The sequence below is a fragment of the Indicator indicator genome, chromosome 2 (genome assembly GCF_027791375.1).
Source record: "Indicator indicator isolate 239-I01 chromosome 2, UM_Iind_1.1, whole genome shotgun sequence".
Taxonomy (NCBI): domain Eukaryota; kingdom Metazoa; phylum Chordata; class Aves; order Piciformes; family Indicatoridae; genus Indicator; species Indicator indicator.
This window is the reverse complement of record NC_072011.1, coordinates 1035061-1047056: the sequence shown is the minus strand read 5'-3', so window position 1 is coordinate 1047056 and position 11996 is coordinate 1035061. Positions and strand designations below refer to the sequence as shown.

At 51.3% G+C, this 11996-nt stretch overlaps 1 protein-coding gene across 1 annotated transcript in view; it reads left to right on the top strand.

Annotated features, from left to right (window-relative positions):
- Positions 1 to 2031: 2031 nt before the first annotated feature.
- SLC17A5 (solute carrier family 17 member 5) overlaps positions 2032 to 11996 on the top strand; it is a 33455-nt gene continuing 23490 nt past the window's right edge. The window contains exons 1-4 of the mRNA XM_054395308.1: positions 2032 to 2092; positions 6680 to 6876; positions 10245 to 10478; positions 11815 to 11902. Of these exons, the coding sequence (XP_054251283.1) occupies positions 2032 to 2092; positions 6680 to 6876; positions 10245 to 10478; positions 11815 to 11902 (580 nt within the window). The remainder of the gene's footprint in view (positions 2093 to 6679; positions 6877 to 10244; positions 10479 to 11814; positions 11903 to 11996) is intronic.

Genomic DNA, 11996 nt, shown 5'->3' with positions numbered 1-11996 from the left:
GATCTTCCAGATGAGGCTGGAGAGGGCTTTAGGCTAGCTGATCCAGTTGGTGATGTCCTTGCTGAGGGCAGAGGGGTTGGACTGGAAGAACTGTGGAGGTCCCTTCCAACCCAGAAGCCCCTCATCTTCTTCATCAGACTATCTATTTCTATCACCTCCTCCCCCAGCCTGTATTGACAGTGAGGATTGTTCCAGCCCAGGTGCAGGACCCTGCACTTGCTCTTGTTGAACCTCATGAAGTCCTTTTTTACTTCCCACATTCACACAGATGCTCTCCTATTATTGCAAATTCAGTGTGTCTGCCTTGTGTGAAAAAAATACAGCTAAATATGCAGCCAGGAATCTTCTACATTCTTCCATTTCCCAGTACACAGAATCTTCCAGGCAGTTACTTACACACCAGGATGATGGCACACGCATCTAGCAAAGCCAAGGGTTTCAGTGGATGGCTGCTTGGATCATCAGAATGATTCAGCACTCAGCCCTGGCAAGGGCACAGGCAAGCAGAGGGCAGGCTCCCAAGTACAGCCTTGTAAAACTTTAAAGATCTCTACCCTGTTGTTAGCTTGGTCTCAGGTAGACCTGACTCTGAGAAGAGAAGCTCTGTGTCCTATGCTGTGGTGCTTCAATAATTTCTAACAGTGCATTTTAAGGCTTCACTCCAGGAACTGAGCACTACACACACAGAGAATGAAAAGATCCTGTGCTGTAAGTACTACAATTTATTCATAGAGTCATAGAGAGACTGAGTTGGAAGGGACCTTTAGAGGTCATCTACCCCAATTCCTGTGCAGTGAGAATGGAATCATAGAATTGTTAGGGTTGGAAGGGACCTCAAGGCACATCCAATTCCAACCCCCTGCCATGGGCAGGGACACCTCACACCACAGCAGGTTGCTCACAGCCACATCCAGCCTGGCTGCAAAAACCTCCAGGGATGAGGCTTCCACCACTTCCATGGGCAAGCTCTGCCAGTGTCTCACCACCCTCACGGGGAACAACTTCCTAACATCCAATCTGAATCTCCCCACTTCTAGTTTTGCTCCATTCCCCCCAGTCCTATCACTCCCTGACACCCTCAGAAGTCCCTCCCCAGCTTTCTTGTAGCCCCCTTCAGATCCTGGAAGGCCACAAGAAGGTCTCCTTGGAACCTTCTGCTCTCCAGACTGCACAACCCCAACTCTCTCAGCCTGGCCTCACAGCAGAGGGGCTCCAGTGCCTCACCACCCCTAACCAGATCAGGTTGTTCAGAGTCCCAAACAACCTGACCTGGCCTGTGTCCAAAGATGGGACACCTAGCACTTGAGAAATCCGTGCCAGTGCTTCAGCACCCTCGCTGTAAAAAGTCTCCAGCTTCCATCTAGCGTAAACCTCCCCTCTTTTAGCTTAAAGCCATTACCCCTTGTCCTGTCGCAGCAGGCCCTGCCAGAAAGATTGTCCTCACTGAACGGACACAATAAGGGCTCCTTGGAGCTTTTGCTTCTCCAGGCTGAACAATCCCAACTCTCTCAGCCCGTCCCTCACAGCCCTCTGATCATTTTTGTGGCTTCCTCTGGCCCTGCTCCAACAGGTCCACGTCCTTGCGCTGAAGGCTCCGCAGCGGGACGCAGTATTCCAGGTGGGGCCTCATACAGCCTGTCAGAGTGCCTGTCGGCATCTGTCAGTCGCTGTCGGACAGCCCGCCCGAGACAGGGACAGAGAAAGGGACAGAAGGAAGGACAGCGCTAGCCACCGCCTCCTCGCCGCAGCCGGGTGGGACACAGCCGGCACCTCCCCTGCCCTCACCAAAGATGGCGGCAGAGGGCAGGGCAGGAGCGATGTCGAGCTGCGGCTGAAGCCACTTCCGCCCGGCAGCGCCCGTCACATGACTGCCGGGGGCTGCCTCTGCCCGGCGCCGGCGGGGCCGGGCGGAGCGGAGCAGAGCAGAGCGGGGAGGACGGGAGGGCTGCGGCGGGCCCCGCTCCCGTCCTCTCAGCGCTGACGGCCGGTGGTCTGGCCCTGGGCGCGCTGCGCGGTCCGGGTGGCAGCGAGATGGAGACCGAGGAGGGAGAGGACCGCACCCCGCTGCTGAAGGAGTCCCAGCCCGGCACCGGTGAGATAAGCGGGAGGCGGCAGCGAGGAACCTCCCGCTTCGCTGCGGTCCTGCCGGCCCTGGAGTCGTATTGGGGGAGGCCGGGCCGGGCTGCGGTGCTTCTCCGGCGTCGCGTTGCCATGGACCAGCGACTCCCTGCAGATGCGGGGCCCGGGGCCGCAGCGTCCGTGTGGGGGAACCGGGGGCCACCCCCTCTCCTGCCGCAGCCGTCGGGGTAACCGGCCGCCCGGGCTCACTGAATCCCCACTGGCAGTCCCTGCCCTTGGCGTAGTGTCTTCTCAGGGAGGACAAGTGGGGAACGCCAGCCGACATGCTGGCCTGGCCGTTGTGTGGTGTGAGTGGCTGCTGGGTGCACGGGGTGATGGCAGCCTCTCGTTGTAAGGGAGGATTGAAGTCAGACTCATTCCTGCTGGTGCAAATGCAGAAAGGAAAGGCGGTGGCAGAAGGTAATTAATTATTGGAGGGGAGGATCGTTGTGAGGTCAGAACATAACGGCTGCTCTGGTGAGACCTCTCCTGGAGTACTCTGTCCAGCTCTGGAGCCCTCAACGCAGAAAGGACATGGAGCTGATGGAGAGGGGCCAGAGGAGGCCAGGAAAATGCTGAGGGGCTTGGAGCAGCTCTGCTAGGAGGACAGGCTGAGGGAGCTGGGGGTGTTCAGCCTGGAGAAGAGAAGGCTGCAGGGACACCTAAGAGCAGCCTGCCAGTAGCTGAAAGCCTTGTAGCACTAGGACAAGGGGCAGTGGTTTTACACTGGAGATGGGTAGATTTAGGCTGAACAGTAGGAGGAAGTTCTTTACTATGAGGGTGGTGGTACACTGGCACAGGCTGCCCAGGGAGGTGTTGGAGACCCCATCCCTGAAGATATTCAAGGTCAGGCTTGATCTAGTGGAGGGTGTCCCTGCTTGCTGCAGGGGGAGGTTGGACTGGATGACCTTCAAAGGTTCCTCCTGACCCAATGCATCCTACGATTCTATTCTGTGATTCTATTAACAAGTTTAGGAGGTTGTGCTGGTTTCTACCCCAGAATGTACAAACTGTAAAGAGAAACATGAGATTTTACACTTCTTCAGTATGCTGTGCAAAAAAAAAAATCCTCTAACTTACTTGGGAAAGCATTTTATTTTGCTATAAAATGCTGAAGCACGAAAGAACATACTCCAGAGCTGGGGCAGGAACCTGTGTGGTGAGAAGGACAGCCCCCCCCAGCCCTGCCAGGTGGTGGGAGGGACAGTGTAGCTGCCTCCAGGGGGGTCTTTTTGTGCCAGGATGCACACACCACTGCAGGGTGGGGAAGTTGGATGAGACACAGTGAGCACCAACAAATCATGAACCTGCAGCAAGAGAAGCCACCAACAAAATGACTTAGAAGTGGCAGAAAGGGAGGAATCTGAGTTCACGTGGGTGATGGTAGCAATACAGTCTCAAGTTTGCACAAGACATCACTCTCCAGTAGTTCACCTTACCCACAAGGATAAATACAGCAGAAGAGCAACTTCCTTTAGCAACTTGCAGCACAGACCTCATTTATTTTTGTAACTGCAGTTTAAGAATCTTCTTCAATTATAGCTACAGTTGGATAAAACATGTCCCTGGAATCAGAACTGTCTATAGAGGCAGGACCCAAGACTGCCAGTCAAGGTAACACCCTGGCTAGCTGCCTTAAACTTTAGGGGGGGTGAATGTCTGTCTCTCTGATGATAACAGTCTCCTGGAGGGGTGGGTGATGTTCTGGAACCTTCTCCAATCCTCTGTTCTCTTAACCTCATCTAATATTCTGAGGCACTGCAAATGAACTTAGTGGAAGGAGGCTAAGAAAGCCAAAGGCATCCTGGCTGGGATCAGCAATGCTGTGTCCAGCAGGAGCAGGGAGGGAATTGTCCCCTGGGACTCAGCTCTGGGGAGGCCACACCTGGAGTGTTGTGTCCAGTTTGGGGCACCTGAATGCAAGAGAGATGTGGAGGTGCTGGAGCCAGGGCAGAGGAGGGCAAGGAAGCTGGGAAGGGCTTGGAGAAGAAATGTGCTGGAGAGAGACTGAAGGAGCTGGGGCTGGTTAGTGTGAAAGAGAGGAGGCTGAGGGGAGACCTCCTGGCTGTCTGCAGCTCCCTGCAAGGAGGTTGTGGAGAGGTTGGTGCTGGTCTCTTCTGCCAGGTGATTAGTGAGAGAAGAAGAGGGCAGAGCCTCAAGCTGCCCCTGGGGAGGTTTAGAGTGGCCCTTAGGCAGCAGAGTGGTCAGGGCTTGGAATGTGCTGGGCAGGGAGGTGGTGGAGTGCCCAAGGCTGGCTGTGTTTGAAGGTGGTTTGGCTGTGGTGCTTGGGGCTGTGGTTTAGGGGTGCCCCTTGCAGAGTAGGGTTAATGGTTGGGCTTGGAGATCCTGAGGGGCTTTTCCAACCTTCCAATGTTGCTGTGATTCTGTGAGGTGGAAGCATTAAAGTAGCACCCAGAGTTTCAGACTTGCATGTTTATATGGTTTAGATTTTTTATGATAAACTATTTACAGCTAAAAAAAACCCCAAACCAACAAAAACCCCACCCAAAAAAACCCCCAGTAATTGGTGACCTTCAGTTCTTGCACGTCTGTTTCATGGAGCTTGTTTTCCAGACAAGATGCATACCAGGAAGAGGCTTCCAGAGGAAGAGTAGTGCATATTCTGTAGTTAATCTGCATTAATTAATTAATCTGTCAGTGTGATATTCAGCTTCCTGCTGTTATTGTCTCCAGCAAATGCAGGCAGCAGAAAGGTTAAATAGCTTTCCCTGTAGTGATATTCATTGTTGTAAATAATGTGACTATACATTTCCTACTTGAGGCAAATTGCTTTTCAAACAATAAAGGACAATGAAGCTGCCTGACCAGTTTTTGTGCATTAAGCAGTTCCTCTCTTGGTGTGCCTATTGTTTTTAAAGTAAACAAAGAAGAAAAAAACTTGGCTGCTCTTCAGGTCGTTTGAAAACCAGATCTGCCTTTTTCCAATGCTGCTGGGACAAGACTTGCAGCTACCACAGGTCTGGAAGGCGTTCTGTGTGTTTGTGCAGTAGCCTCACTTACTGCTCATTTACTAAATGAAAGCAGCAAATACAGCTCCCCTGTGTCATTTTAACAACTTGGGCAGCCACAAGGAGCTTCACAAGGAGTTGGTCAGGGTTAGAGACTTAAAAGCTGGGCAAGTGAGAGACTTAAAGCTGGGAATGTTGGAGTCTTAAAAGCTGAGAAAGTGGGAGACTTAAAGCTGGGCAAGTGAGAGACTTAAAAGCTGGGAAATCTTTTCTACTGTAATGAAAAATGGAGTCTTGCAGGAAGGCTCTGTTGGTGCCCCCACTGCAAAAGAGAGCACTGTAAAGCCTCATTCCTTCTTTGAGAGGTACTGGGAAGGGAGCAGTCTTCATCTAGCTTATCCACCAGGCATGCTGTCTGCTGCTTACTGCAGATCAGAGAGACTTGCTGCAGTACCAGGTGAAGCTCCAGGCAGTCACAGATACACTTGGTTTATTCATTTGAATTGTGAAGTAGTCAGAGGAAAGATGGAGTCCCTGCTGGCTTGTGGTTCCCCCAACCCTGCTGGAGCTTCAGACATCCCAGGTTATAAAATTTTCCATTGGCACCATGGTCTCCTCACAAGAGGGGAAACTCCACCCCTAGCTATTTAAGTTCAGCAGATTCTTCAAGTGGTTTCTCCATCAATTTTGCTCTTAGTTCACATCCTGTGGTGTGAGATTACTCTCACTAATTAGGAAATTTACCCCCAGATTAATTTACCACTTGAGAAGAGGCTGAGATTTAACCACTTTGGTGCCAGCAGGGTGGTCCTGTTGACTTTGTCCCATGCAGAGGTTTTTGTGCTGTGGGGAATGCTGGTCTGGTGACAGATCCAGAGGCAGTGCCAGTAAACTGCAAACAATGTCCTGGTTCTGCCATCTAAGGTCCTGTGGACTCATTCAGACTTCTACAACTCACTGCTGGTCTATAGATGTGCAGGGGATGCCCAGTGCTGAGCCTGCTCTGCTGGTGATGTCCCAATGCCAGCACTAAGGCATGGTGAAGCGAGGCCCATAGAAATTCCATGCAAACAGGAGGAAGAAATTTTGTTGCCTTGAGGGTGAAGAGAGCCTGTTGGAGCTGCCCAGGGGGTTGGATCTCCCTCTCTGGAGATATTCCAAGCCCAGCTGGCTGTGTTCCTGTGTGAGCTGCTGTAGGTGCCCCTGCTCTGGCAGGGGGCTTGGACTGGATGAGCTTTGGAGCTCCCTTCCAGCCCCTGGCATTCTGTGATTCTGTGATTACATTTTGCACACAGTAGAAAAGTGGGCTGGGGTTTGTTTTTTTGCTTCCTACCCTCAGCCTCTATCCCTACAGAGGGGACTCAAGACTAGAACCATTAGCTTGGGGTTTTTGCCTCTTTTTTGTTACCCATGAATTTCTGAGGTTGTTGATCACAGGATGTCAGGGTTTGGAAGGGACCCAAATAGATCATGGGGTCCAACCCCCCTGCCAGAGCAAGACCATACAATCTCGCTCAGGTCATGGAGGAACTGCTTCTCACCTGTTCTGTTGGGCTCTGCGTTTCAGAAGCCATCATTTGCTCTCCTTTCAGTGCCTGCATGCTGCTCAGCTCGCTACAACCTGGCCCTGCTGGCCTTCTTCGGCTTCTTCCTCCTGTACGCCCTGCGTGTCAACCTCAGCGTGGCTCTGGTGGACATGGTGGAGCCTAACACAAGCTCAGCGAGGAACACCACCTCCAACATCTGTCCAGAGCATTCCTCCACCAGAAGCCTTCCTCGCAACACCACGGTGAGCCCTCAACCCTGTCCTCCCCTAAGGTGCCATGGAAAAGCTCTGTGGCAGCCTGAGGCTGAGCTGCCTTTAGGGACCACCAAGTGCAGCCCTCTGGAGGGGCCAGAGTCTCCAGGAGGTGGACCAGAAGGTGTATATCATTCCCATAAGTCCTGCATCCCTAGAAAACTGGTTGCAAAGTCAGTTTCTTCCCTTTTCCCTCCCTCTCTCCTCCCAGGAAGGGCACCCAGGCTCTTACCTCTCTTGGCAGGGGAGTGAGGCACAGTGTCAGCCTTGGCAATGCTGCCAGTCATGCCAGGAGCTGCCTAATGGGGGCCTGGAGCTGCCTAATGGGGGCCTGGAGCTGACAAGCTGACTTTTAGCTGCATCACACTGGTGTGGCATGGAGGGTAGAGAGGCTTGGTAGGGAGTGGGGCGTGAAGGCTTGGGTGTGTTGGCCTGGTTTAAAGAGAGGTTTATGTGAAGCTGTGGCTTAGTGAGCTGCTGTGTTAAGCCCAGCCTATGGATTTTGGTGTATTTTCTACGCTTGGTAGTGTTTTGTGTAGTTGTGAATAGCCTTTCCACTTAAACTTCCCACTCCTGTCCAATCCTGTGTGGAGCAATTTTCTTTTGCCTCTTTGGAAGAGGTAAAAGAAGAAATCTATCTTCCTCTAAACCATGACAAAGTCTTTTTAATGCAAGCCTGTGACTGGTGACTCATGCTCAGGTGACAAGAGAGCAGGCTGCAGTGTTTACCAGATGGCCTTTGCAGTGGGTCTCTAAAAGCTGTTCTGGAAAATAATAGCTTTGAATGAGTAGCTAATGGAGAAGTGCTGTGCTCAGGGTCAGAGGTTCTGCACACATCCTTCCTGTTCTGTTCCTTACAAATTAGCTGATCTGACCTTGTGGATGTACGATGACTACACCTCTTGTATGCCAGTGATCAGTTGCCCACCTTTGCCTGTTCTTCACACAGCCTCACTGGCATGGAACTAAACTAGGAGTGGGGAGATTCAGATTGGATGTTAGGAAGAAGTTGTTCCCCATGAGGGTGGTGAGACACTGGCACAGGTTGCCCAGGGAGGTGGTGGAAGCCTCATCCCTGGAGGTTTTTGCAGCCAGGCTGGATGTGGCTGTGAGCAACCTGCTGTGGTGTGCTGCCCATGGCAGGGTGTTGGAACTGGATGAGCCTTGAGGTCCCTTCCAGCTCTGACAATTCTGTGATTCTATGAAATTTCACTGCTCTTTGCCACAAGCAATGTGCTCTGGTGGTCAAGAAGGCCAGTGGCGTCCTGGAGGGACTAAAAGGGCTGTGGTCAGTAGGTCAGAGAGGTTCTCCTGCCCCTCTACTCTGCCCTGCTGAGGCCACAGCTGGAATCTTGTGTCCAGTTCTGGGCCCCTCAGCTCAAGAAGGACCTCAGGGAACTGCTTGAGAGAGTCCAGCAGAGAGCCCCAAAGCTGCTGAAGGCAGTGGAAGATCTTCCTTAGGAGGAGAGGCTGAGGGAGCTGAGGGCTCTGGAGCTTGGAGAGGAGGAGCCTGAGAGGTGAGCTCCTTGCTGGTGCTAAAGATGTGCAGGGGGAGTGCCCAGAGGCTGGAGCCAGGCTCTGCTGGGTGATGCCCAATGCCAGGACAAGGGGCAGTGGTGGAAGCTGAGCCATAGGAAGTTCCATGCAAACAGGAGGAAGAATTTTTTGCCTGTGAGGTTGACAGAAGCCTGTTGGAGGCTGCCCAGGGGGGTTGTGGAGTCTTCCTCTCTGTAGAGCTTTAGACTGGATGAGCTTTAGAGGTCCCTTCCAGCTCCTAACATTCTGTGATTCTATGAAATCATCAAGGAATCTTTTTCTCCTCACTTCTTTTCATTTTTTTCCCAGATTATGCCTCTTGTTCTTGCATCCTTTGTGTCTGATTTCCATTAATCCTGAACATCACATTTCATAACTCAAGTGCTGAATAAGGGAAAAAAAAACGCTTTAGAAAGAAAGCCAAACTACCAACTATGTGAATTTGGATATGAATAAATCTGATTTTATAGCTGGAATTTATTGCTGAGCACTCTTGCCATCTTCTGCCTTCCTTTTGTTTGCTTGTTTAGAGGTCATTTATTATTTATTGGGAGCAAATTTGCCACTGAGAGCTTTATGGGAAGAAGATTCTGTCTCCTTATTTCTGTGAAATGTCTGCTGCTGGTTTGCATGGTCATAAATTGGGCTTTTGGAAGGGATCCCAAGCTTCAGAATCACTTTGTTGGACAGGAGTTACTGACTGCTGCCTCCTTATCTTGATGTCTTTGCATTGAGTCCTGTGCCTGCTGAACTCATCTTCCCCTCTCTTGTGCTTATCTCATTATTCCTCTTGCCCTTGTGAATCCTGTACTTGGCTGCTCTCTTTATATTAAATTTAAGCATCTCTGTCTCCTGGAATAAATTAGAATCATAGAATTATAGACATCCAGTCCAACCCCTCTGTACCCAGCAGGGACATCCCCAACTAGAGCAGCTTGCCCACAGCCCTCTCCAGCCTCACCTGCAAGATCTCCAGGGATGGAGCCTCAACCACCTCCCTGGGCAACCTGTGCCAGTGTTCCACCACCCTCCTGCTGCACAACTTCTTCCTCACATCCAGTCTCAAGCTGCTCTGCTCTCCTTTGAAGCCATTGTCCCTGCTCCTGTCCCTGCAGCCCTTTGCAAACAGTCTCTCTGCAGCCTTCTTGGAGCCCCTTCAGGTCCTGGCAGGCTGCTCTTAGGTGTCCCTGCAGCCTTCTCTTCTCCAGGCTGAACACCCCCAGCTCCCTCAGCCTGTCCTCCTAGCAGAGCTGCTCCAAGCCCCTGAGCATTTTCCTGGCCTCCTCTGGCCCCTCTCCATCAGCTCCATGTCCTTCCTGTGCTGAGGGCTCCAGAGCTGGATGCAGTACTCCAGGTGAGGTCTCACTAGAGCAGAGTAAAATCACCTCTCTGGATCTTTCTGGCCATACATTTTCTGCAGGGAAAATCATTTTCAGGAGCATGAGAGGATGTCCCCCCTGTGGTACAGAGGCAGGATTCAGAGTCCTGCAGACTACATTGTCTGTTCCTGTGTCACCTCACCCAAGCTGCTGAGAACTCACAAAGGGATAACTGTCCAAGCACTTAGATTTCACATTGTGATGATTATCATACCTGGGCTGGGTATGTCTGGACAGACTTTAAACTTCTTGAATTAGCTTCCAACCCAACTTTGGTTGCAGCAGATGTGTGCAGAAGAAGGAGACTCTAGAGAAGAGGTTGTGAGTGGTTTGTAATTCAGGTGGAAAGGACTAAATGATGCAATCAAAGTTATGTCAAATATGGTCACAGAAATTCCTGCTTGGAACTTACTGCATTTTTGTGGTCTTTTTTCCTCTTTCTAGGGGGAAAAGTATTCTTGGGATGCTGATACTCAGGGATGGATCCTTGGTTCTTTTTTCTATGGCTATGTCATTACTCAGATTCCAGGAGGATATCTGGCAAGCAAGACTGGGGGGAAAGCATTGCTGGGGTTTGGCATCTTTGGCACCTCTGTGTTCACCTTGCTCACTCCCTTGGCTGCAAATCTGGGAGTTGGCTACCTCATAGCTGTCAGAGCCTTGGAAGGACTGGGAGAGGTAATCCTTCTTTTTTTTTTCTATTTAACTTGAAAACGTATCTTAATAATTCATTAATAAATGGTAGTGATCAGAGCCTGTGGGCTCAGTGTGCTGGAGTAGTAAATGAGTTGTTTCAATCTGAATGGGTTAGTTCTAGTTATTTGGGTGGGGATAATTAAAACCTTTGACCTGTATTTTAGCCTAAGCTCATGTCCTATGAGGACAGACTTGAGAGAGTTGGGGTTGTTCAGTCTGGAGAAGTGAAGGCTCCTAGGAGGCCTTCTTGTGGCCTTCCAGTGTCTGAAGGGGGCTACAAGAAGGCTGGAGTGGGACTTTTTAGGGTGTCAGGGAGAGATAGGAGTGGAGGAAGGGAGATTTTGATTAGACATTAGGAAGAAGTTGTTCCCCATGAGGGTGGTGAGACACTGGCACAGGTTGCCCAGGGAGGTGGTGGAAGCCTCCTCCCTGGAGGTTTTTGCAGCCAGGCTGGATGTGGCTGTGAGCAACCTGCTGTGGTGTGAGGTGTCCCTGCCCATGGCAGGGGTTGGAACTGGATGATCCTAGAGGTCCCTTCCAACCCTGACGTTTCTGTGATTCTGTAAGGACACTTGAGCCAAAACTAGAGTTACCCCTCCTCGTTTGTCAGATATCAGAAGCTCAGAACAGCATTGTTTGTATTCTTCCAGCTTTTCCAGCAGATACAGAACCAAAAGCAGCAGAAATTAATTCTGCCTCCTTCCTCTCGTGCCTTGCACACTATTTTAAAGTGGCTTCTTGCTCAACAAGAGACAGATTGTACCACTGCTTTCTAATGAAAGCTGCCCTTTGCAGCATGCAAAGGTGAGAGAGTGCAAGGGAGAGGCAGGAGGATGCTTAGGGGACTTGAGCATCTTCCCTGGGAAGAGAGCCTGAGAGCCCTGGGGCTGTTTAGTGTGGAGAAGAGAAGGCTGAGAGGGGATCTGATCAATGTCTCTCAAGAGCTGAGGGCTGGGGGTCAAGTGGAGGGGGCCAAGCTCTGCTGGGTGCTGCACAGCAAGAAGCCAAGGAGCAATGGAGACAAAGTAGAAGAGAGAAGGTTTCATCTCAAGAGGAGGAGAAACTTCTTTGGTGTGAGGGTGAGGGAGCCCTGGAGCAGGCTGCCAGAGAGGTTGTGGAGTCTCCTTCTCTGGAGCCTTTCCAACCCCACCTGGATGCATTGCTGTGTGGCCTGCCCTGGGTGCTGCTGCTCTGGCAGGGGGTGGACTGGAGGATCTCTGGAGGTCCCTTCCAACCTCCTATGTTCTGTGGTGCTGTGATACTGTGACGGGAGCTGTAAAATGGTCACATCTCAGCAGGACAAAATGTTGTTTTGCAGGGTGTCACCTTCCCAGCTATGCACTCCATGTGGTCTTCTTGGGCTCCTCCTCTGGAACGCAGCAAGCTCCTTAGCATTTCCTATGCAGGTGAGAAATTCCCACGCTGGCCATGGGATTATACATTTTTACTGCAGTGTCAGGGGGGATTGGCTTAAATCAATGGGATTGGTGCTAGAAAGTT